The 27058-nt window shown below is 45.4% G+C and overlaps 1 protein-coding gene across 7 annotated transcripts in view; it reads right to left on the reverse strand.

The window, feature by feature from the left end:
• Positions 1-27058, reverse strand: part of LOC122540641 (E3 ubiquitin-protein ligase DZIP3-like) — a 119139-nt gene that overhangs the window by 44247 nt on the left and 47834 nt on the right. For all 7 annotated transcript variants that reach the window (XR_015751972.1, XM_043676638.2, XM_043676635.2 and 4 more), the window contains 10 exons: positions 26618-26777; positions 21793-21829; positions 16675-16810; positions 15777-15831; positions 13848-13924; positions 11723-11757; positions 10666-10721; positions 7724-8035; positions 3365-3670; positions 1503-2192 (listed from right to left, as the gene is read on the reverse strand). Coding sequence is in view for 6 of the 7 variants with exons in the window: in XM_043676638.2 (XP_043532573.2) it covers positions 1503-2192; positions 3365-3670; positions 7724-8035; positions 10666-10721; positions 11723-11757; positions 13848-13924; positions 15777-15831; positions 16675-16810; positions 21793-21829; positions 26618-26777 (1864 nt within the window). In the remaining variant the exon portion in view is untranslated. The remainder of the gene's footprint in view (positions 1-1502; positions 2193-3364; positions 3671-7723; positions 8036-10665; positions 10722-11722; positions 11758-13847; positions 13925-15776; positions 15832-16674; positions 16811-21792; positions 21830-26617; positions 26778-27058) is intronic.

The raw sequence follows: 27058 nt of genomic DNA on the forward strand, positions 1-27058 counted from the left end.
AGGACTTTATATTGTGGTTGGTGAGGCCACGTTCGCAATACTGTGGATAGTTCTGTTATAGGAAGGATATTATTAAATTGAAGAGGGTGCAGAAAAGATTTACCAGGATGTTACCAGGACTGGAGGGTGTGAGTTATAAAGAGAGGCTAGATAGGCTGAAACCTATTTCAATTTAGAGTGTGTTGCTGAAAAAGCACAGCAGGTCAGGCAGCATCTGAGGAGGAGGAAAATCGACATTTCGGGCAAAAGCCCTTTCCTGCTTCTCGGATGTTGCCTGACCTCCTGTGCTTTTCTAGCACCACATTCTCGATTCTGATCTCCAGCATCAACAGTCCTCCCCTGAGACTTACTTCACTGGAGTTCAAAACCAAGGGATATATTTTTTAAGATGAGAGGAGAAAGATTTCACACACAGTGTAGTTCGAATCATAGAACAGTATCCCTACTGTATGGAAACAGGCCATCTGGTCCAGCAAGTCCACATCGACCCTCTGAAGAGTAACCCACCCCGCACCATTCCCCTACCCTATTACATTTGCTCTGTCTAATGCACCACACCTACACATCCCTGAACACTATGGGCAATTTATCATGGCCAATTTACCTAACCTGTACATCTTTGGATTGGGAGGAAACCCACACAGAAGTGGGGAGAATGTGCAAACTTCACACAGACAGTCACCCGAGGCTGGAATCGAACCTGGGTTCTTGGCGCTGTGAAGCAGCAGTGCTAACCACTCAGCCACTGACATTTCTACCACCTCGTGCAGAATGCCATTTTCCCCCTGCTACCCACACAACACTCCAAAAAGGACTATTTTCTCTCAAAGGCCTGGGCCCATTCCTCAAACTCTCCTACCTATCCCGTGCTGTCCTGTGGCAAGTTTCCATGCAGTGATGCAACACTTGCACTTTTATGTCCTCTTTCAGCCAAAGCTGAAAGATGATTTGTTTTCATCCTTTTTCGTTTTTTAGACTGACATTTCTGAGCATTTAAAGGTTTTTCTGCTTTTTAAAAAATGGGGCATACAAAATAAATAACACGCATCAAAATTCCATTCATTTTATCTATTAGTAAGATTTTGCTTGTGGAATGAACTGACAGAGGGAGTGGTAGATGCAGGTGATTACAACGTTTAAGATACATTTCATGGACAAGTACATGAATTGGAGAGGCGTGGAGGGATATGAGCCAAACGGGACTAGCTTAGTTTGAGAAACCTGGTCAGCATGGACTGAAGAATCTGTTTCCTTGCTGTATAGCCCCTGTGACTATTATCAGATCAAATCAGCCATGATCCCACTGAATGGTGCAGGGGACTCAATGGGCTGAACGGCCTACTTCTGCTCCTATGTCTTATACAGGATTCACAACCTTCCTCTTGCCTCCACACCTTGCTTAGTTCTGCACTGTCAGAAATATCGATACAAGCACAAACACCTTGCTCCGCACCGCCTAGACAAACCCAGGAGCACAGAAAGCCAAAGGAGCTGGTCCTTACGTAAGTGGTTCCTCATAGCAGCCATGTACTGGCCAATCATGTCGGAGCACTGCCTGCCCATGAGTTCCGCAATCTGCTCGTGGTCCCTCCACAGTAAGTAGCCGGGGGTGAACATAATGTCCTCGATCTCCTCGCGGTCTTTGCCAAGCCGGCACAAGGACTGTTTGGCCTCGCTCCACATGGAGAGAAATTCTGCCTCTGGCACGCCCATGTAGCCGTCCCGGGTGACCAGGCGTCTCCGCAAGTACAGCAGGCGCAGGAGGCAGCCGGACTTCGAGGTGTCGTCGGACGTGGGCTCCACTTTCCAGCCTTTCCGCGGCTGTGGGAAAGACTTGATGTGCATCATTAGAAAGACGATTAGCGTGACGTCGTACTTCTGAAACTCCAGTGGAGACGACTTCTGCGGGTACAGCAAACTCCAGTCGGAGTGGGACAGGAAGGTGGTCTGGAATTCCCGGAAGTGGCGGTGCAGTTCCGGCTTCTTCAATTTCTTCATTTCCGCCTGCAGGTCATTAACTGGCAACCGCTCAGCAAAAACCTTCTGGGCTATCCGCGTCCCCTCTAGGATCACCAGGTACATCAGGCGGAAGAAATTACAGTACGAGTTCCGCTCGTCAGCTGGCAAATCCTCGCGCCTTCGGTGCCTTTTAATTGGCATGTACCTTTTAAAACGAGGTATGTAACCGTCACCTAGAGCAAGCGGGAGAGAAGGACAACAGTGTTACTGACCTGGCAAATAAATGCAGCTGAACTGTAGCTAAGGTTGCATATTGAAAGAGGTCACTCATTCCATCATACACATGCTGGCTCTTTGAAAGTGTTATCGAAAGAACTGGAGTACAGGAACAGGGATGTCTTGCTGCGACTGTACAGGCCTAGAGTATTGTTTTGGTCTCCTTATTGGAGCAATTGTGTCCTGGCTATTGAGGGAGTGTAAAGATAACTGATCCTTGGGATGGCAGGGGGAGGCAGTGGCCTAGTGGTATTATCACTGGATTGTTAATCCAGAGACCCAGGTAATGTTCTGTGGGTTCAAATCTTGCCACGGCAGATAGTGAAACTTGAAATCAAATTTTTAAAAATCTGAAATTAAGAGGCGAATGATGACCATGAACCCCATCTGGGTTCACTAATGCCCTTTAGGGAAGGAAACTGCCATCCTTACCTGGTCTGGCCTACATGTGACTTCAGACTCACTGTAGTGTGTTTTGACTCTTAGCCAACCACTGGGCAGATAGCGATGGGCAGTAAATGCTGGACTAGCCAGCGCATGAATGAATAAAAACAAAAAACAGACAGGATTGACATATGAAAAGATTCTGGGTGAGTTCGGACTATACTCACTCGAGTTTAAAAGAATGAGCAGTCTAACGGGACGAGGGAGCGTAGATGCTGGAAGGATGTTCTCGTCAATTGGAGAGTCCTGAATCAGGGGTCACAGCCTAAGAACAAGAACTCTGTGTTTTTCAGACAGAGATGAGGAGGTACTTCTTCAACCAGATAGTGGTGAGCCTGTGGAATTCTCTGCCACAGGAAACTGTTGAGGCCAGAGCATTAAAAGACTTTCAAGAAAGATGTAGATATACAGGTCATTCTGCTAGGCTGTGTGTTTCATTAACAGAAACTTGTTTACAGGGATATGGGCCAAATGGGACTAGCAAATGGGACGAGATTAATTTGGGATATCTGGTTGGCTTGGACCGCAGGGTCTGTTTCCATGTTGTATTTACGAGAAGGAAATACTTACAGTGTGAAGAGGGAATGGCACTCGGGAGTCAGTCTTGCAGAGGGCCAGTTTGACATTTTGAATGACCTCTTTCAACGCTCTAAGCTCACCGTCAGATTCTCACTCTGCTACTTACGCAGCTTTTCAAACTCCTGCTGGAACTCATCCAAATATTTTTTTAGTGTTGGGAAAGACCCTCGCTCTTCTTCTAACAGGAAGACAAACTCGGCTTTCTCCGCTGCTGACTTCATGTAGACTATGACTTCCAACAGCCGCTGGCCCCTGTGCATGGGTGCAGTCTTCATTAACAGATCATTCTCCACATCAGTCAGAATATTTCGAGTCTGCAGACTGTAAATAAGATCTCTTAAAGGGAGGCCACTCAATGGTTCTGCCAAGACTTCCAAGTACAGGTACAGGAAACTGTCAGCACAGCTGTTCCCTTTAAATGAAAACAAAGTCAATAGCAATTAGCATTTAGAATGAACAGTTATTGTGTTAAACCCTGGAACTCTGCCTAATTTGATAACATTACAGCCGAGTTAACATTTCTCCTTGTGTCATTCTAAGGCCTGACTTATAGCTCTGTAACTTTAAGATTCATAGAATCCTACAGTACAAAAGAGGCCCTTTGGCCCATTGAGTCCGTACTGCTACCCACACGAGTCCCACTTTCTAACATTAGTCTTAAATGGTGTGGCACCTCAAGTGCTCATCCAAGTATTTTTTTTTAAATATCATGAGATTTTCTTCTTCCATCCTCTCCTGAAAGCGTTGATTCTCACTCAGACACAGCTCCACCCCTGTAACGCTCACTTGGAACAGGCCGGAATGTTCTCATTGTGAGAGAGTCAGAGTTGGAGAGTTTAATTGGAGGCAAAGCTGGGAGTGCGACAGGCTCTCCCACCCGAAGAAGCAGCTCCTGAGGCTTTTGGTTGCTTTCATCCTGTGCACATCAGGGTGAGGAATGAAATACCTTTTATCTCTGACATGTAACTTCAGAATTAAAGCACTTCTGGACACAGGGCTAAGAACGCCATTGGGATACTGGGGGAAGAGATGGACAATTCTGATTTTGCCAACTGGAATCAAAATGTATCCTTAGAATTTCTTTTTTAAATCCCTTCTTAGAATGTACGAGTCAGTGACTACACCAGCACTTGTGGCTTTTTTTTATTCAATCATAGGATGAGGATGTTACTGCCAGGTCAGCATTTATTGCCCATTCCTAATTGCTTAGAGGGCAGTTAAGAGTCAACCATATTGCTATGGGACTGGAGTCACATATAGACCAGTCTAGGTAAGAATGGCAGTTTCCTTCCCTGAAGGACATTAGTGAACCAGATGGGTTTTTCCAACAATCGACAATGGAATCACGGTCATCATTAGACTCTTAATTCCAGACTCCTTTTTTTGTCGAATTCAAATTCCACCATCTGCCATGGTGGGATTCGAACCTGGGTCCCCAAGATAAGACCAGAGTCTCTAGATTAGCAGTGAAGCGATAATACCACTAGTCCATTGCCTCCCTCTATTGTTGCCCATCACTCACTGCCCTTGAATGAGCGGCTTGCTTGGCCATTTCAAAAGGCAATTAAGAGATGCCTGTAGTTGAGGGTTTAGAGTTGCATGTAGGCCAGCCAGTGTAAGGACAACAGATTTCCTCACTAAAGGATATTACTGACCGGATGGTTTTTTACAATGATCGATGATAATTTTATGGTCATCTTTACTTACACTCTTATTTCTTTTAATATATAATTCCAGATTCATGACAGTAAAGACTCAAACATACCAACCCCACACTCCAACTGTTAGTCAGTGAACTCATCCATCCCTGTGCCGACACCAACTGAGGAACAGTCATCACCCAATTGGAGGAACTTTGATACTCTGCCAAACAGAGTTTCATCTTTCCCAGATTTTGATTTTGTTTTTAAAAATCAGTTGAAAGTAAAGAAAATGTCAACATTGCATTTTTCTCTCCCACCACAGTTTCTCTCGTAGGGTCCTGGAGATTGACCTCCCATTCCTGGACACTCCACGCTAATCCTGGATGGTTGCTGACTGGAAGGGGCACAGAGCGAGCAAGAGAGAGATGGGCTTGGAGTGTGGGCCATTTTACCCTCCAACATAACTGGCGCTTACCCCCAAAGCAACTGAGCAGTGGAGGCTGAGCAAATGATCCTCAATGCGAAGACCAGTTGGGCAGGGAAGGCACTGGACGACAAAAAAAGAACGCAAGAACCGGGAGGGGCAAGGAAGGATTTCCTGTCGAGTCCCAATGGAATAATCTTGCTCCTTCCAAACCCCCAGGGGAGTCTCTTGTCTTACTCGTCAGATTACAGTCACTTCAGGGCTGAAATGTGTCACTGTGTTTATATACCCTTCGGCTGACGGCCCCATGCCCACCTCCCTTAAAATCAGAGAGCAACAGTGATGGTTGGCAGGAGTGCGAGGACTTGTATTCTGTCCCTATTATAAACCTCCTCTGCTCCCCAGTTCCGTCAGCCAAAGGTGCCCGAGACACCCTTGCATTTATATAGCACCTTTCATGACACTAGTTGTCCCAAAGTGCTTTACAGCAGAAGAATTACAGCAAACTTGGGTGGAACCGGCATTCTAGATAATACTGCAAAAATTAAATGCCTCAAAAATGGTGAGTATTTATGCTGTACTAAAACATCACAGTGACGTGTATGTAATAGAGATGTAATACCCCTTGCATTACATCTCTACTACTTATTGTGTGTTTTCACATTGATTTTAGGAGGTGTGTGTTGATATTTTTACATTGATGTTTTGAGAGATGTTGATGTCTCAAAGTTTTGTTTGATCAGGGCACATAGGGTTATAACTACCTCGTGATCATCCAGGATATTTGACCTACTGGCTTGGTCTCATTGGTGATGGTTAATAAAAGGTTTGCTGTACGTATTGAAGTCTATTCTCTGTTGTCATGTGGAAACATGGAAACCAATTCACATTCAGCAGGCTCCCATAAAGAGGACCAGGAGGCTGACCAGGTTAGCTGGTTTTGTGATGTCGACCGAGGGATGGACTTTGGCCAGAATGTCACGGTGAACTCCCTTCAAAAACTAACTTCCATTTTACATCCATCACAGCAGGCAGGCTAAACGTTGATTTAAGATCTCATCCGAAAGGTGGCTCCTCAGACAGGGCAACATGCCCTCAGCTCTGCACTGGAGTGCCAGCCTAGATTTTTATGGAGGCAAAATTGGGGCTAGGCTCTCTCTCTGGCAACACAACAGAGCTCACTGGTACTGGGTCATAGAGATGTACAGCATGGAAACAGACCCTTCGGTCCAACTCGTCCATGCCAACCAGATATCCCAACGCAAATCTAGTCCCACCTGCCAGCACCCGGCCCATATCCCTCCAAACCCCTCCTATTCATATACCCATCCAGATGCCTTTTAAATGTTGCAATTGTACCAACCTCCACCACTTCCGCTGGCAGCTCATTCCATACACGTACCACCCTCTGTGTGGAAAAAGTTGCCCCTTAGGTCTCTTTTGTATCTTTCCCCTCTCACCCTCTTTTGTATCTTGCCCTGTAGTTCTGGACTCACCCACCCCAGGGAAAAGATTTTGTTTATTTATCCTATCCTTGCCCCTCATGATTTTAAAACTTCTATCAGGTCACCCCTCAGCCTCCGACGCTCCAGGGAAACCAGCCCCAGTCTATTCAACCTCTCCCTCTAGCTCAAATCCTCCAACCCTGCAACATCCTTGTAAATCTTTTCTGAACCCTTTCAAGTTTCACAACATCTTTCCGATGGGAAGGAGACCAGAATTGCAAGCAATATTCCAACAGTGGCTGAACCGATGTCCTATACAGCCGCAACATGACCTCCCAACTCCTGTACTCGATACTCTGACCAATAAAGGAAAGCATACCAAAAGTCTTCTTCACTATCCTATCTACCTGTGACTCCATTTTCAAGGAGCTATGAACCTGCACTCCAAGGTCTCTTTGTTCAGCAACACTCCTGAGAACTTTACCATTAAATGTATAAGTCCTGCGAAGATTTGCTTTCCAAAAATGCAGCACCTCGCATTTATCTGAATTAAACTCCATCTGCCACTTCTCAGCCCATTCGCCCATCTGACCAAGATCCTGTTGTACTCTGAGGTAACCTTCTGCGCAGTCTACTACACCTCCAATTTTGGTGTCATCAGCAAACTTACTAACTGTACCTCTTACGCTCACATCCAAATGGTCAGGCTTGGCATTTTTCATTTTGCATATTAACCAGTTAAATCTGCCCCTGTGAGTTACCTAGCACAGGCTGAGAGACAAATCCATTATTTACCAGCACTGGACTAACATGGTATACCACACTGATGCTGTTAGGGTACTCTTTTGCCAAAATACTTTTCGATACATTTCCCAAATTTGGTACGCTGCATTCTAATCCGTTTTGTGTGACAAAGTTAATTATCTCATAAAGAGACAGAACTACCCACATACCCATTTCTTCCAGATTTTGGACCCATTTGGAGAGTTCTGGTTTGAGACCGTCGATTGCGACCAGTACAGAGGTGAACTTGCGTATCTCCAGGTTCGAGTTCTTCTGTAAGACGACCCGAAGGAGGGTGTCAAGCTTTGAGGGGGCATTGCTCTGCTTCTCCACCTCTTCCTGGTCAGTCTCAGAGAGAAACTTCTTTAATTTCAAGCGGTACAGCAAAAACGAGACGTCCTCAATGCCCTGGGTGATCAGCTCCTGCTCCGAGAACACCGCCCTCCACAGGCGACACTTGGAAGGGTCAAATACAATCTTATCTGGAGAAGGTCAAAGAGGAGATTGAAACAAGGCTGATGCTGCAAACACATATTCAGAGAAATCGTAGAATTCCCCAGTGCAGAAAGAGGCCATTCTGCCCGTTGAGTCTGCACTGACCCTCCGAAGAGTATCCCATCCACCCTATCCCCGTAGCCCCACATGGGGTTCATACCATGGCTAACCCACCCCAATCTGCACATTCCTGGATATTATGAGGCAATTTTTAGCATAGCAATCCAGCTAGTCTGCACATCTTAAGAAAGTGGGAGGAAACCAGCACACAGGTAATGGAGGTAACGCACACAGACTCAGGGAGAATGTGCAAACTCCACACAAATAGTCACCCATGGGTGGAATTGACCCAGTGTCCCTGGCACTGAGGCAGCAGTACTAATCACTGAGTCACTGTGTCGCCCTAATCCTGCGACTCTGTATCTGAAAGAACGATTCAGATCACGTAGCTTCCTGACAAACTGTCATGTTTTAAAAAGGGCAATCATATGTTTAAAACCAATTTTAAGTTCAAGATTATTGGGGTTGAATAAAGTCGGCAGGGAGAAATGACTTACTTCAACAGCAGTGTTCGCAAGCCAAGAACATAGATTTATGATAGTGACTCCAAGGGATGGTGAGAAGTTTGGGGTTATTTTGCAATTAGTAATGAAGTTTTAGAATACGCTGTGTGAAAAGGTGGGTGAAGTAGATTTAAGAGTAATTTTCAAAAGCATCATGCACTCAGAAAGAGAAACAAAAATTGCAGGATTATAGGGAGCAGTAGAGAAATGGAACTGATTGAATGGTTCATTCAAAGACCAAATAAAGTCACGATGGGCTGAATTGACACCAATTGGCAGCACAGTGGCTCAGTGGTTAGCACTGCTGCCTCATAGTGCCAGGGACCCGGGTTCAATTCTACCTTCAGGTGTCTGTCTGTGTGGAATTCACACATTCTCCCGTGTCTGAGTGGGTTTCCTCTGGGTGCTCTGGTTTCCTCCAACAGTCCAAAGATGTGAAGGTTAGGTGGACTGGCCATGTTAAATTGCCCATAGTGTCCAGGGATGTGCAAGACTAGGTAGGTTAGCCATGGGAAATGCAGGGTTACAAGGATTGGATGGGATGCTCTCCAGGGGGTAAGTGTGGACCCAATGAGCCGATTGGCCCGTTTCCATATTGTGGGGATTCTATGATTCTTCTGTTGATCCTCTGAAGTAGCCCAAGGTCCATTGGCTCTGGGGCAGAGAGCAGATTTGAACTATTCAGTGTGTTTTATCGGCTCACTCCAAGGGATTAGCAACTATTTGTGTTTCTTTGGTGCAAGGTAAACAATTTAAACTATAATTGAAAAATGTGGTGCTGGAAAAACATAGCAGGCCAGGCAGCATCCGAGAAGCAAGAGAATCGACGTTTCGGGCATAAGCCCTTCTTCAGGAATGAGGCTGGTGTGCCAAGCGGGCTGAGATAAAAGGTAGGGGGAAAGGAATTTGGGGGAGGGGCGCTGGGAATATGATTGGTGGAAGGAAGTGAGGGTGAGGGTGATAGGCCGGAGAAGGGGTGGGGGCGGAGAGGTCGGGAAGAAGATTGTAGGTCAAGAGGGCGGTGCTGAATTCGAGGGTTGGGCTGAGATAAGGTGGGAGGAGGGGAAATGAGGAAGCTGGAGAAATCTGCATTCATCCCGTGTGGTTGGAGGGTTCCTAGACGGAAGATGAGGCGCAGTGGGCGGGGTGCACCCGATGTGGTCTCCTCTACATTGGGGAGACAGGCCACCTACTTGCAGAACGTTTCAGAGAACACCTCTGGGACACCCGCACCAACCAACCCAACCGCCCCATGGCTGAACACTTTAACTCCCCCTCCCACTCTGCCAATGACATGCAGGTCCTTGGCCTCCGCCATCACCAGACCCTGGCCACACGACGCCTGGAGGAAGGGCGCCTCATCTTCCGCATAGGAACCCTCCAACCACACAGGATGAATGTAGATTTCTCCAGCTTCCTCATTTCCCCTTCCCCACCTTATCTCAGTCCCAACCCCCGGATTCAGCACCACCCTCTTGACCTGCAATCTTCTTCCTGACCTCTCTGCCCCCACCCCCTCTCTGGCCTATCACCCTCACCTCCTTCCACCTATCGTATTGCCAGCACCCCTCCCCAAATTCCCTCCCCAAATTCCCTCCCCCCTACCTTTTATCTCAGCCCACTTAGCACACCAGCCTCAGTCCTGAAGAAGGGCTTATGCCCGAAACATCGATTCCCCTGCTCCTCAGATGCTGCCAGACCTGCTGTGTTTTTCCAGCACCACATTTTTCAACTCTGGTACTCCAGCACCTGCAGTCCTCACTTTCTCCCAGTTTAAACTATAATGAAGATATCAACTTCTCCGAACAAAGGGAAGTGTGACAAGAAAATCAGATCAAGCACATTCCCAATTTTAACTTTTATAAGGATTTGCAGAAAGTAAGTAATGGAGTAGATGTACAGAAAGAATATTCCAAAAAAAAAAGGGAATCCGAGCTTAATTTAATCGCTATGGAAAGCACGTAGAAGAGAAGTAGCGTTGGTTTTCAGTTTGCTAGTTAGAAGTTGTAGTTGAATATAAGGGTAAGAAATAAACTGAGGGGTGATTCATTTACCTGCAGGTTTGGCTTCTGTGGGAGACATCCTCTTCGATCCATCTTTCTCTACATGTCTAAAGTAGAGAGATATGTGAAGCTCTGGCAACTAATTAGAACAAAACGCCTTCATTTTATTTTTCGCGTCTTTGTTCTCCTTCACTTGACTTTTCGGCACTAATTTCCTCAGTGGAATAGGAATTGTCATGGCACAGGATGAGGCTATTTGGCTCATCGTGTTTGCACCAGCTCTTTGAATGAGCATCAATCCCTTGTGCAAGTCTCTGCCTTTTACACGCCCGCCCCCCCCCCCAACACCCTGCACACACGTCTAACCATGCCCAGCTGAAAACCTTGATTGAACCCACCTCCTGTTTTCAATTGCCACTTCAGTCAAATAATCAGACTTCACCCTGTACCCAGTCAGGCTTGTGCGAAGCGATCGCGGTGATTTTGTGGCGCAATAGGTAGTGTCCCTGAGCCCAGTGCTCTGGGTTCAAGTCCCACTCCTGGCCACTCAAAGGTGCGATTGAAACGCAAACAAACTGGTCAAGTACTGATCTGCAACTCCCTTTGCCACACACCGCCGGGAAGGAAGAGTGGGAGAGATTCCTAGTCAGCCAGGATATGGAGTGCGAGTCAGAGCCACTACCATCCGTAGTTCCCAACTACAACAGAGACTCTGAGTGAACTGTGATGCACCAGCAGTTTACACACAGCAGCATCCTGCATGACCTTAAGCCCAGGATCACAGAGGCTGACAGAGTTACCTACCCCTTGGAGCTTCCCAAAGGTCAAGCCATATTAGGAATGCAGTGCCCAAGGCTTCTCAGGGGATTTTCTGAACCACTGGCAGAAATTGCTTCACTTCCCTCGCCCTCCCCATCACCTACCCACTACCATCCCAATGACGAGGTAACACAACTCAGTCACAGAGGCTGGGAACTGGCTGTCTGCTGGGGCGGGGGGGGGGGTGGGGAGTGAGGAAGGGGAGATGAGGGCAGTGGGGAGATGAGATGGAGGCATGGAACAGGTCAGCAATAATTTACTTGCACATTTGGCAGGTTTCACTACTTACGGGTGGCCATTAGGATCTGGAGGAAGTTCTTCACCCTAAAATGACATAAAAGTATACAGCTAATGATTTGACACAAAGATCATACAGCAAGAGGCCAGAGAATAATGGTCGAGGTGAAGGTAGGGAATTTGTTCAGCTACAAAAGTCCTGAAAACTACCCGCTCCTGCAGATTATTAAAATTATTCTAAGGCTGTTTCCTTGATCCATTCTCCAAAATCCATAAAAATAATTGTCTAGTTTGAATTTGTGGCATTTTTCTAGCAATTTAACTCAAAGTGATATTCTGAATTTGTCTGATAAAAACAAATATCTGTGTATGATGTCCTCTCAGACGCCACAAGCTGAATTGGACCATGAGCTTTGTGAACCTGATGTCAGGCTGACATACATACTCAAAGTTTGTGAGAAGATTTGTAGCTCGGGTGCTCGTTGCTGTGGTTCTGTTCGCCGAGCTGGAAGTTTTTGTTGCAAACGTTTCGTCCCGTCTAGGTGACATCCTCAGTGCTTGGGAGCCTCCTTTGAAGCGCTTCTGTGGTGTTTCCTGCGGCATTTATAGTGGCCTGTCCCTGCCGCTTCCGGTTGTCAGTTTCAGCTGTCCGCTGTAGTGGCCGGTATATTGGGTCCAGGTCTATGTGTTTGTTGATGGAGTTTGTGGATGTGTGCCATGCTTCTAGGAATTCCCTGGCTGTTCTTTGTTTCGCTTGCCCTATAATGGTAGTGTTGTCCCAGTCAAATTCATATTGCTTGTCATCTGTGTGTGTGGCTACTAGGGATAGCTGGTCGTGTCATTTCGTGGCTAGTTGATGTTCGTGGATGCGGATCGTTAGCTGTCTTCCTCTTTGTCCTATATAGTGTTTTGTGCAGTCCTTGCATGGGATTTTGTACACTACATTAGTTTTGCTACATTAGTCCCATGCAAGGACTGCACAAAACACTATATAGGACAAACAGGAAGACAGCTAACGATCCGCATCCACGAACATCAACTAGCCACGAAATGACACGACCAGCTATCCCTAGTAGCCACACACGCAGACGACAAGCAATATGAATTTGACTGGGACAACACTACCATTATAGGGCAAGCGAAACAAAGAACAGCAGGGACAGGCCACTATAAATGCCGCAGGAAACACCACAGAAGCGCTTCACAAGAGGCTCCCAAGCACTGAGGATGTCACCGAGACAGGGGACGAAACGTTTGCAACAAAAACTTCCAGCTCGGCGAACTGACATACACACTGGCAGCAGGAACGGCTTATTGACCCTCCCCACCCCCATTCCTCAAAGGAATGTTAATCTGTTCCCAACGGGGCTCGCTGTACAATGAAGAGCAGTGGGATCCCAGCAGGAGGGCTCCATGGCACTAGTGCGTTTTGGAGACCTCAGGGCACATCGAGGGAAGTGCAGTCTGGAGAGAATGTTCTTGGACTCAATCAATTTAACACTAGGATGAGCAGACACTCTCACTCTTAGAGAGTCATTCGTCTATTCCCCAGCATCATAGAGTCATACAGCAAGGAAACAGACCCTTCGGTCCAATTAATCTTTGCCAACCATGTTTCCAAACTAAACTAGTCCCTCGCCCATATCCCTCTAAATCTTTCCTATTCATTACTTATCTAAATGTCTTTTAAATCTTTGAAATGTTGTAATTGTAATTGTAACTGTACCCACATTACACGACTGCCTATGTAAAAAGTTGCCCCTCATTTTTAAATCTTTGTCCTCTCGCCTTAAAAATATGCTCCCCCACCTTAAGGAAAAGACCCTTACTATTCACCTTATCTATGCCCATGGAGGTAGCGAGGACTGCAGATGCTGTGAAGTCAGACTCGATAAAATGCGGAGCTGGGAAAAGCACAGCAGGTCAAGGAGCTTCAGAGGAGCAGGAGAATTGACCCCATGAAGGGTCCTGCCTTCTGATGAAGGGTCATTAACTCTCCCTCCATTAGCAGATGCTGTTGGACCTGCTGAGACATCCAGCCTTTTAGATTCGCACTTCGGCTTTCTAGCATCTACAGCATTTGGCTCTGGCCTCGGCTGATTACACCTGACTACACTTCCCCGGTTTTGCAATGACGATGGAAAAGGTAGGGTCACGATGCCAATGCGTATTTTTACCGGCTGTGTCTTTTCAGCTTTGGGGGCTGGCCTCTTGCTTGGAATACTTCGCTCAGACTCCTTTTCAAGAAGTTCATCTAGAACAAGACACACAAAATCAAGGGCAAATGTATGGCAACAAAAGTGTGCATTCAAACAGCACTTCTATATCAAAGGAATGTCACAAGGTGTAATCACAGAGAAAGAGAAACAAGACTGACAACCACCTAAACAAGTAAATATTAAGTGATCACTGGCTTGGGTTAAAGAGATCGGAGTTGAAGGACAGGGAGGGGCAGGAGAGGATAAAAGGAGGAAATGGCAGAGTTTCAGCAGCTGGAGGAAGCACCATTAATGATGGAGCAATGGAGACAGCGATCGTGTAAGAGATCTGAATCGGAGGAGTTTGAGTTCTAACGGAGGTGAGGGAAAGGGACGGGGATGTGGTGGTACAAAGGGGACGTACAGAATAGGGTATGGGACTGGACAAATTTACAGGGTTGGAGAGGGGCATGGTAATGGACGGAGTTGAATGAGGAGAGGAATTTTAAATCAACGCATTTGGAGATAAGAAGCCACCAAACCTAGAAGGGACAGGTGAATGGGACATGATGGGAGCCTGGGTGCAAGTAACACACATTTGGAGGAGTTCAAAATTATTGGGGGTCGCCCTGGAAGGTGAGAGGCTGAAAAATAAGAGGCAATGAAGTGGCTCCCTCTGAAGTAACAAGGGCACTGAGGACAATTCAGACAGATCTTGGCCTGTATTCTGGTTTCTCTCCTGTACTTTCACATGTTTTTTGCTGAATTTAGTTTTATTCACTCACTGGGACGCAAGTGTCACAGGCTGGGTCAGCATTTATTTCTCATCCCTAACTGTCCTGGAGAAGGTGGTGGTGAGCTGCCTTCTGAAACCACTGCAGTTGATGTGCTGCAGACAAGCAAGCTCCCACCATGAGCAAAATGATAACTGGATAATCGGTGGTTAAAGGAAATAGGTAACCCCACTTTTCAAAAGTTCATTTTCACGCCACTTTGCTTTTACAAAAGACCTACATTAGTACCGGTTTTTGCTATCTTTCCCCTCTCACCCTGAACCTATGCCCTCTAGTTCTGAACTTCCCCCATCCCAGGGAAAATATTTTGTCTATTTATCCTAACCATGCCCCTCATGATTTTATAAACCTCTGTAAGATCACTCCTCAAACTCTGATGCTCCTGGGAAAACAGCCCCAGCCTGTTCAGCTTCTCCCTATAGCTCAAACCCTCCAACCCTGGCAACATCCTTGTAAATCTTTTCTGAACCCTTTCAGGTTTCATAATATCTTTCCAATAGGAAGGAGACCAGAACTGCAGACAATATTCCAAAAGTGGTCTAACTAATGTCCTGTACAGTCGCAACATGTCTAAAGGGCAGCATTCCCGACAGTGTTGCATTGCAAGAGCAAGCCTGGATTATCTCCAAGTCTCTGGAGTGAGTAAAACTTTCTGACTCCAAGACAAGAGAGTGTCAGCAATGGATCCACACTTCCAATAAGTGCTGCCCTCAGCTATCGGGGCAGGGGGCTATAGTTGAGAAGGAAAGCAGTTTCTCTCATTTGACATCAACCTGGAGCCCTCTCTGCTTCTGCCAAGCATATGAACTGCACGAGTATCCCATACAGTTTCAAGCTGAATGGGTTCACCAGGCAATTTGAACAGAGGGACTGTGCGCAGTAAGGTTTGAGAGTTGTGGCAGAGATACAGGAAACAGCTAAACACCCAGCAAGACAACTGGAAAGTTTTCTTATCATAGTTTTGCGCAGCAACAACATGAGATATGAATAGATGAGGGTGGAAAATCATGTGAGGAAAGAAATGGGAAAATTTGAGAGAGAGCATGAGTTAGCAAACAGGAAAAACGGAATTACAGACAAGGGCAAGTGCAACAGATATTACTTCCTGACTCACCAAATGTTTTGACATTTTTTTCTGTTAAGTCATCAATCAGGTTTTCCCAGACTGCCTGGAGAAAGAAGCAAGTTATTAAGTGGGATGATCTGTTTTTATTAGTCTACATCACTGGGCGCCAAAACTCTGAGAGGAAACTTGTTCTTGCCATGAAAACAATTCAAACCACTCAGAATCATCACATTCTCTCATGTGGGTTTATTTAGCTTATTTATTTTTAAAAGGTTAGCACCATTATTTTAATGGAAAGAGGAATGTTGAATCCAAGCGTGAATTGTATGTCACTAACGATCTAAATTAACGTACAGCTCGATACCAGTTCACTCCTGAAAGCTGATCAAGGTACCAATGAATGAGGAACAAAGCCTGTGCTTTCTGACTAGTGAGAGGGTGCAGTAAACTGCAATCCCATTGCTCACAGTTGGGTAGGGGCCTGGCCTGACTTAATGAAGGAGGACATATGAAAGCAATTCAATCCAAACAAATCTAAACCTTGCCTGAAAGCAAAATATCTATTATTAGATCAGATTCCAGGATTGAGCAGCAATAGTTGATCAGTCCTGAGTGTGCTAATAGCTATATTAACAAGCCAGTTCAAGCTAATCAGTCGAGCCTTGTCACTGTGGCTCACTTTCACTGGCTAGAAGTGAGATACATTTATAAGTCTTACTTTCTGCAAACAAAAGGAATATGTTCAAGCCTTGCATCTTTTTTTGAATTAGCTTGGGGAGCCCATCATTCCCTGTTGCTTTCACAGTCGGAACATTTCGTTGCCAAATTGCCAGCCAATACCTTTTTCTCCTGCAATATATATTGTTGTGATCACTTGAAATTTGGCCTTCTTGCATTTTCAAACAAAATAGCTTCAGCGACATATTTTTCTTTTCAGCAACATTACCTGGAACTCTTCCCCTTTGAACGCACGGGTTGCTTCCTTGTCTTCTAGAGATTCAATATAATCCAGGCCATCATCTGAATCTGACACCAGCTCGGTGATAGGGCTGTCCTGACCACTCGAGATTGTTCCCTTTTTACTGAGCAAAGCAAAACAGAGAGAATAGGATAGGGGCAGACCTGGATGATGACAGGATCAAACGATACCACAAAGATAGAAGTTAAACATTCAGCCATCCAACTCTGATAATGAACTAGACCATGTTGATCTCCACCTTAACCTCATTTGCATGCCTTTGCTTTCTACCCCTCAAGAGTTGACGAGCAAAATGTTGTTGTGGTCTTCAAAGTTTCAACAAACCCATCACCAATCATCTATTCAAACAAAAAAGTTCCACAATCCTTCATATGAACCCTTCTTGATTACACGCTTGACTTTTTGACAGCACCTCCCAAATCCCTGCCATCAAGAAAAACAGTGACAGCTGCTACATGGGAACACACTCCCCTTCAAGTTCCCCTGAAAGCCATCCTGACTTGAAACTGTATCATTGCTCCTTCAATGTCACTGGGGCAGTACATTGGAAATTCCTTTCAGCACCGTGGTTCCACCTCCACTACAGACTGCAACAGGAAGAGTTGGTCATACCAGTGTTGCTCACGTCCCATGAAAGAATAAAAAAAAACAGCTGGCTCAAATTTATTTGAGAGTTTCTCCAAATCAACTAGAGCTGGACGACAATCCCCAACAGCCCACGGGAAATGAGCACAATTGGAAATTAAAGGATGGGACTGTTCCTCTGTCAGTCACCCGAATGATTTGAACCAAATCATTCACAACAGGAAGTAAAATGGCATGTGGAGTTGTGGAATTTAACTTCAGTGTCCAAGGCTGGTGAGTTCCTGAATTCACTTACAGAGCGCAGGATCCTGACAGAGGCCTCAAAGATAAAGAAAAAGAAGAAGAAGAAGAGTTGCTGACAATGAATCTGCAGATACTACCCGACAACCTGTGTCCTTACAGCTGTTAATGCTCAATCAGAGCCACCGACCTTCCATCATATAGCCTCAGCAACATTTCAAAATTATGAGGGGCATGGATAGGATAAATAGATAAAGTCTTTTCCCTGGGGTCGGGGAGTCCAGAATGAGAGGGCATAGGTTTAGGGTGGAAAAGGGGCAACGTTTTCACGCAGAGGGTGGTACGTGTATGGAATGAGCTGCCAGAGGATGTGTTGGAGGTTGGTACAATTGCAACATTTAAGAGGCATTTGGATGGGTATATGAATAGGAAGGGTTTGGACGGATAAGGGCCGGGTGCTGGCAGGTGGGACTAGATTGGGTTGGGATATCTGGTCGGCATGGACGAGTTGGACCGAAGGGTCTGTTTCCATGCTGTACATCTCTATGACTCTATGACGCTTGTCTCCTCACATTGCTGAAAATGTGGCTTTGCACCAGTCAGCACAAATGAAAAAATGACAGATTTTAAATAGTCGCAACAATTTAGATTGCAAGAGAAAAAGATTGCTGATTGACAACTCAACTCTCGACTGGCCACGGTACTCTATAACCCAAAACAAATCACCTATTTGCAAATGTGGTTAAGTGACTGGGGAGCACTTACTCAACAATCCATTGCCATACAAATAGCCAACTTTGACCACATCAGTCAAGTTTACAACGTGGCTCATCTATGCTTGCGAGAAGTGATCTATGTCTTAGCCTTGTCCCTTGCTTGACTTTCCCAGGGGTTTGTTAGCCTGTAGTCTCCTGTTAATTTTTCCATGGCAACGCCTCAGCCAGCCAATCAACCCTGGAACCACAAAATGGTTATCATATAAAAGGAGGCCATTCAGCCCACTAGGTCTACACCAACTCTTTCAGCACTTTGGCAATGCCAAACTCTTGTCTTTTTGCCACAACACTACACGCTTTTACACAGAAACCATCTAAAGACGTCTTGAAAACCTTAACAAAATCTGCCTCCGCCCCTATTCCAGGAAATGAATTGCAAACCCAGACCACTCGTGTGAAAAACTTTTTTCCTATCTCACATTCACTTCTTTTGCAAAACATTGTAAAACTGATACTCTGGTTCTCCATACATTTACAAGTGGGAATTCTATGCCTACTCTGTCCAGAATCCTCAAGAGCTTGAAAACTTCCATCATAGTTCTTCTCTGCCTTTGCCTTTCCAAGGAAAACAGGCCCAACATCTCCAATCTATCCTCATATCCATGGGATGATTCTCGTTTAATCACTTCTACACACTCTTTAATTCATTCACTCTTTAATCCTCAACCATGGTGCTCAGAACTGCACACAATGCTCCAGCTGAGGCCCAACTAGTGTCTTATACGAGTTCAACATAATCTCTCTGCACTTCAACTCTATGTCCACATATTATATATGTTTTATCATCAGCTCTCTCTGCCTATCTTGTCACTTTTAATGACATATACACTAATGTTTCTTTGTTCCTGCACACCCTTCAAATAATACCCTTTGCTTAGTACCCTCTCTCTCTCCATATTCTTTACAGTATTACCTCACACTTCTCCGCATTAAACTTCAAATACCACCAATCTGGCCACTATCCAAACTTGTCAATGTCCTTCTGAAGTCCCACACTGTTCTCAGTTTGCAATGCTTCCATGTTTTGTGTCATCTGTAAAATTTGAAATTGACCTCTGCACACCAAGATCTATGTCCTTTTCATTATTAATACTTGACTTTACCCCGGTGATATTAATTGTGATTTTTTTTAAAATGTGGCATTCATGAATCTGTCCTGATGAGTACAAAACCTTCAGCAACACGTCTCTCTTTTCAGATTCTGTACTCCTGGTTTATTCTGCTCTCCTGTGATGTTAATCTGGGTTTCCCTCAAGTTCCTCTATATATGTTCACCTCACTTCATTGCATGGGATAGCATGCTGAACAGCAACTAATGCCCATCCCTAGGTGTCCTTGAGAAAGTTAACTGCTGCAGTCCATGTGCTGTAAGGAGACTCAATGCTTTAGGGGAGGGAGCTTCAGGATTTTGACTCAGCAATACTGAAGAAACAGAAAAATATTTCTAACTGTGGATGGTAAGTGGTTTGGACAGGAACTTGCAGGTGGTGACATTAGAAAATAGAACACAGTGCAGTACATACCCTTCAGACCTCGATTTTGCGCCGACCTGTGGAACCAATCTGAAGCCCCTATCCAATGACCATTTAAATGCTCTTAAAGTTGGCAAGTCTACTACTGTTGCAGGCAGTACGTTCCATGCCCCACTACTCTGAGTAAAAAAACCTTCCTATGACAGCTGTCCTATATCTATCACCTCTCAATTTAAACCTATGTCCCCTCGTGCTAGCCATCGCCAACAAAGGAAAAAGGCTCTCACTGTTCAACCTATCTAACCCTCTGATTATCTTATATATCTTGATTAAGTCATCTCTCAACCTTCTTCTCTCTAACAGCCTCAAGTCCATCAGCCTTTCCTTATAAGACCTTCCCTCCATACCAGGCAACATCCCAGTAAATCTCCTCTGAACACTTTTCAAAGCTTCCATATCCTTCCTATAATGTGGTGACCAGAACTGTACACAATACTCCAAACGTTTTGCACAGCTGCAGCATGACCTCATGGTTCCGAAACTCAATCCCTCTACCAATAAAAACTAACACACTGTATACCTTCTTAACAACCCTATCAACCTGGGCGGCAATTTTCAAGGATTTATGTACATGGACACCGAGATCTCTCTGCTCATCTACACTGCCAAGAATCTTACCATTAGTCCAGTATTCTTTATTGCTGTTGGCCCTTCCAAAGTGAATCACCTCACACTTTTCCGCATTAAACTCTATTTGCCACCTCTCAACCCAGCTCTGCAGCTTATCCATATCTCTCTGTAACCTACAACATCCTTCATCGCTATCCACAACTCTACTGACCTTAGTGTCATCAGCAAATTTACTAACTAATCCTTCTATGCCCTCAAGCACGTCATTTAAATAAATGAGAAACAACAGTGGTCCCAAAACAGATCCTTGTGGTAGCCCTCTAGTAACTGAATTCCAGGATGAATATTTCCCATCAAGCACCACCCTCTGTCTTCTTTCAGCTAGCTAGTTTCTGATTCAAAGCGCTAAATCACCCTCAATCCCATGCCTTTGTATTTTGTGCTATAGCCCACCATGGGAAACCTTAGCAAACACCCTACTGAAATCCATATACACCACACCACCTGCTTTATCCTCATCCACCTGTTTGGTCCCATGTCCCTGCTACTCTTGTCCTTCCAGACGGAAGTGGATTTGAAAGCTGCTGCCTAAAGAATCTTGGAGAATTTCTGCCACTGAGCGTCGGTGGTGGAGGGACTGAATGATTGTAGATATCGTGTCAATCAAGCAGGTTGTTTTGTCATGGATAGTGTCAAATTTCTTGTGTGTTGCTGGCCCTGCACTCATCCAGGCAACTGGGGAGTATTGCATCACAATCCTGACTTGTGCCTTGTAGACGGTAGACAGGCTTTGGGGAGTCAGGTGGTGAGTTACACACTGTAGGATTCCTAGCCTCTGACCTGTTACTTGTAGCCACAGTACTTAGTTGGCTAGTCCAGTTCAGTTTCTGATCAATGGTAAACCCAGTATGTTGATTATGACGGATTCAGTGATAGTAATAGTTGGATTTTCGCTTGTCATTGCCTGACACTTGTGTTGCATGAATGTTACTTGCCACATGTCATCCTAAACCTAGATAATGTCCAAGTCTTGCTGCATTTGGTCATGGGACAGTTTCAGTATCTGAGCAGTCACAAACGATGCTGTACACTGAGCAATCATCAGTGAACATGCCCACTTCTGACCTTATGATGGAGGAAAGCTCATTGGGTGAAGCAGCTGAAGGTGGCTGGGCTAAAGTCTCTACCCTGAGGAATTCCTTCAGAGACATCCTGGAGCTGACGGACCTCGAACAATCACAACCATTTTTGTTTGTACTGGGTTTGACTCCAACCAGTGGAAAGATTGCCCCATTTTCCACTGACTTTAATTTTGCAATGCTACAGGTGCAGCAGCAGACCGAGCTAAAAGTGAGGTGTCAAGTGTTGAACACACCGCTTACCTTGAACCGGTTTGCCCATTCGCAGTTTCAAAGTTTCCTATGAAAACAAAATGAATATTTGTTACTGCAGGGATCCCATATGTTCTCAGTATTTCTGACTGTTTCTCCAGTTCTCTTTGCTCCTTTATACATGCCTCCTTAACCAAGACTTTTAGTTAGAACATAGAACAGTACAGCACAGAACAGGCCCTTCGGCCCACGATGTTGTGCCGAACATTTGTCCTAGCTTAAGCACCCATCCATGTACCTATCCAATTGCCACTTAAAGGTCACCAAAGATTCTGACTCTACCACTCCCACAGGCAGCGCATTCCATGCCCCCACCACTCTCTGGGTAAAAGACCCACCCCTGACATCTCCCCTATACCTTCCACCCTTCACCTTAAATTTATGTTCCCTTGTAGCACTCTGTTGTACCCGGGGAAAAAATTTCTGACTGTCTACTCTATCTATTCCTTTGATCATCTTATAAACCTCTATCAAGTCACCCCTCATCCTTCGCCGTTCCAATGAGAAAAGGCCTAGCACTCTCAACCTATCCTCGTACGACCTATTCTCCATTCCAGGCAACATCCTGGTAAATCTTCTCTGCACCCTCTCCAAAGCTTCCACATCTTTCCTAAAGTGAGGCGACCAGAACTGCACACACTACTCCAAATGTGGCCTAACCAAGGTCCTGTACAGCTGCAACATCACTTCACGACTCTTGAATTCAATCCCTCTGCTAATCAACGCTAATACACCATAGGCCTTCTTACAAGCTCTATCCACCTGAGTGGCAACTTTCAAAGATCTATGAACATAGACCCCAAGATCCCTCTGTTCCTCCACCTCACTAAGAACCCTACCGTTAACCCTGTATTCCGCATTCTTATTTGTCTTTCCAAAATGGACAACCTCACACTTGGCAGGGTTGAACTCCATCTGCCACTCCTCAGCCCAGCTCTGCATCATATCTAAGTCCCTTTGCAGCCGACAAGAGCCCTCCTCACTATCCACAACTCCACCAATCTTCGTATCATCTGCAAATTTACTGATCCACCCTTCGACTCCCTCATCCAAGTCATTCATAAAAATTACGAACAGCAGAGGACCCAGAACTGATCCCTGCGGAACTCCTATCTCTTCCGACTCAATACACAGTCTCCCACTACTGTCCTTGATTGGACCTACCCTCGTTCTCGTCATTCTCATATTTCTCACATACGCATAAAATGCCTTTGGGTTATCCTTGATCCTATCCGCCAGAGATTTTTCATGCCCTCTCTTGGCTCTCCTAATCCCTTTCTTAAGGTCCCTTCTGGCTATCCTGTATCCCTCCACTGCTCTGTCTGAACCCTGTTTCCTCAACCTTATGTAAGCCTCCTTCTTTCTCTTTACAAGACATTCAACCTCCCTCGTTAACCAAGGTTCCCTCACACGACCATTTCTTTCCTGCCTGACAGGTACATACATATCAAGGACACGTCATATCTGTTCCTTGAAAAAGTTCCACATTTCCACGACATCCTTCCCCGACAGCCTATGCTCCCGTCTTACAGCATCGTAATTACCCTTCCCCCAATTGTAAAACTTACCCTGTTGCACGCACCTATCTCTCTCCATAACCAAGGTGAAAGTCACAGAATTGTGGTCACCATCACCAAAATGTTCACCCACTAACAAGCCCATCACTTGTCCCGGTTCATTACCGAGTACCAAATCCAAAATGGCCTCCCCTCTGGTCGGACAATCTACCCCCCAGGATATTGGTGTTAGAAAAGCTTCCTGGACACACTGCACAAACACCGCCCCATCCAATCTACTTGATCTAAAGAGTTTCCAATCAATATTTGGGAAGTTGAAATCGCCCATGACTACTACCCTGTGGCTTCTGCACCTTTCCAAAATCTGTTTCCCAATCTGTTTCTCCACATCTCTGCTGCTATTAGGGGGCCTATAGTAAACACCCAACAAGGTGAATGCACCTTTCCTATTTCTGACTTCAGCCCATACTACCTCTAAAGGCAGATCCCCCTCGAACTGCCTTTCTGCAGCTGTTATACCATTTCTAATTAGCAACGCCACCCCCCCTCCTTTTTTACCACCCTCCCTAATCCTACTGAAACATCTGTAACCAGGAACCTCCAACAACCATTCCTGTCCCTCTTCTATCCACGTTTCCGTGATGGCCACAACATCGTAGTCCCAGGTACCTATCCACGCCTTAAGTTCACCGACCTTATTTCTGATACTCCTTGCGTTGAAGTATATGCACTTGAACCCATCTGTGTCCGCAAGTATTCCCTGTCAGTGCTACCTTCTTCACAGCCTCCCCACACACTTGGACATCCTGACAAACAGCTAGCCTACTTGCTGGACTACAAGTCCGGATCCCATCCCCCTGCCAAATTAGTTTAAACCCCCCCGAAGATAGCTAGCAAACCTACCCCCCAGGATATTGGTGCCCTTCTGGTTCAGGTGCAACCCGTCCTGCTTGTACAGGTCCCACCTTCCCCAGAATGCAGTCCAATTGTCCAAATACCTGAAGCCCTCCCTCCTACACCATCCTTGCAGCCATGTGTTCAACTGCACTCTCTCCCTATTCCTTGCCTCACTGTCACGTGGCACCGGCAACAACCCAGAGATGACGACTCTGTCTGTCCTAGCTTTCAGCTTCCAGCCTAACTCCCTGAGCTCTTGAATGACCTTCCCACCTCTCTTCCTACCTATGTCGTTGGTGCCAATGTGCACCACGACTTCTGGCTGCACACCCTCCCCCTTAAGGATTCTGAAGACACGGTCCGAGACGTCTCGGACCCTGGCACCCGGGAGGCAACAAACCATCCGAGGGTCTCGCCCATGCCCACAGAATCGCCTGTCCGTCCCTCTAACTAGAGAGTCTCCTATAACTAGCGCTCTCCTCCTATCCCCCTTTCCCTTCTGAGTCTCAGAGCCAGACCTCACGCCACAGACCCGGTCACTGCAGCTTACCCCTGCTAGGCTGTCCCCCATACCAGTATCCAAAGCGGTATACCTATTGTTTAGGGGAATGACTACAGGGGATCCCTGCACTGCCTGCTTCCTCCCCTTCCCACCTCTAACTGTTACCCAGTTACTTGTTCTAACAATTCATTCTTTAGCTCAGTGTCAATTTTTTAATCTGAGAATGCTCTTGTGAAGCACTTTGGGTAATTCCTTCCTGAGCAGTTTCACACAGGATGTTAAATAAAACTTTCTAAAAATTCATTCTGGGAATGTGATGGTCATTGGCAAGGCTGACATTTACCATGCATCCAGAAACCACCCTTGACCAGGTAGCAATGGGTGGTTCAGAGTTAACCCTGTCACTGTGGGTCTGAATTACATGTGGGTCAGTAGTCTTCCTCCCCCTTTTGGTTATCAACATTTTTCAACAATCTAGTAGTTATAATAATGACCATTACAATCACGATCAGAATCAATGAAACAAGCATTCTATTCCAAATAGAGCCATAGAGTCATAGAGATGTACATCAATTAAATTAATTTAAATTCCATCAGGTGCCATGGCAGGATTTGAACTCATGCCTCTGGAACATCATTTCCAGCCTATGAATTCCTCCAGTAACACTATCACTATGCTACAATATCCAAGTGATTTAAACTGGTTTCCTCACAGAAATGGGTGCCTACAGTAGTTTTTGTTCATAGGATGTCAGTGTCACTGGCTAGGCCAATGGCTTCATGGAGAAAGTGAGGTCTGCAGATGCTGGAGATCAGAGCTGGAAATGTGTTGCTGGAAAAGCGCAGCAGGTCAGGCAGCATCCAGGGAACAGGAGAATCGACGTTTCGGGCATAAGCCCTTCTTCATCGACGTTTCGGGCATAAGCCCTTCTTCGGGCTTATGCCCGAAACGTCGATTCTCCTGTTCCCTGGATGCTGCTGACCTGCTGCGCTTTTCCAGCAACACATTTCCAGCAATGGCTTCATGGTCACCATTACATTGGCTTATCTTTTTAAAACTCAAAATTTTTCATTGAAAAATTCACCCCATAATGGGATTTGATCCAGTGTCGTCACAGCATTAGCCTGGGTCTTTGCTTTAATAATCCAGTAATATCGCCACTGCATTACCACTTCCCCTGACAAAATGGGGTCTGATAAGTATTCAAACAAACCTAGAGGCATGCTGGGATATTGATGACATCAGTAGGCAAACGTTTGGCTAGCTGTAGGAAGGGTGTATACAGGGTAGGTCTAGGCTAGTAGGCCTGTTGTTGTAGCCTTATATATGTAAAGGCCATTTAATCAAACCCATTTCTGGCTGTCTTGTCCTTGTATTAAATTGTTTAATCAAACACCTACAACATTCAAACAGTTGACAGAACTCAATTTGGCTCCTTTCGTGACAGTGGGTCTTGCTCAACAAAAAATCAAGTCTCAAGTTATGGAGAAGGGAATATCTGCTTTGTAGGTTCTTCAGTCTTTGTGCATTGCACTTTCCAGCCACAGAGAGCCATGGAAAAGGGTTTTTCAGTAACAATCCCAAACTCAGCTGGACCAGTAGGAAAACAAATCCCATTCTTTTGCTTAACACTAAGTCCAGTTAAAGAAAATAATATTGCAAAATGTTTGCCTCCTTTCTAATTAATTCCTAGCCACCCAGGCAGCTCTCTTTACAGTTGTTGCAATCAAAAAGTTATCAAAGTAAAGTGTCATTTCAGAGCACTCTTACCCTAGTGCCCAATGGCCACGTGAGGAGCCTCTTTCTCTTTATGTCTGCTCAAGGTACCTAATTAATCAACACCATCCATCAGTATATCCTTAATTTTAATACAACCAACATTAGACAAATATTTATTACCTTTATTTTTCAATTCCACTTGAATCTCACTTCTCTGTTCTTGCAGTGCTATGATATCGCCACCTCCAGCCTGACAGAGGTCCGTACCTCTCCTATTCACCACCATAGCATATTCAGGGTAGCCAGCCGACAGTAGACATTTAGCACAGAAATAATGACCCTGGGAGCAGAGTGAACAGAAAGAGACATCGAGCTAAAGACAACATAGAGCGAAGGAGAAAGCCAACCTCCAACCAATAATTCATGCTTTATAGAGCTATACTGACAAAGGGAGGCCATTTGGATTTCATGCCAGCTTCCTGTGGAACCATCTAGTCAATCCCCATCCCTCCTCCACTATCCCTGTAGTCCTGCAACTACATTTCCTTCAAATTTTCCATCCAATTTCCTTTGGAAATCTTTGATCACCTTCACTTCGGCCACCCTCATAGTAGCTCAGTG

Source organism: Chiloscyllium plagiosum, unplaced genomic scaffold (genome assembly GCF_037043375.1).
Source record: "Chiloscyllium plagiosum isolate Xiang-an unplaced genomic scaffold, Cpla_swu_hap1 HiC_scaffold_29, whole genome shotgun sequence".
In the NCBI taxonomy this organism is placed as follows: Eukaryota; Metazoa; Chordata; class Chondrichthyes; order Orectolobiformes; family Hemiscylliidae; genus Chiloscyllium; species Chiloscyllium plagiosum.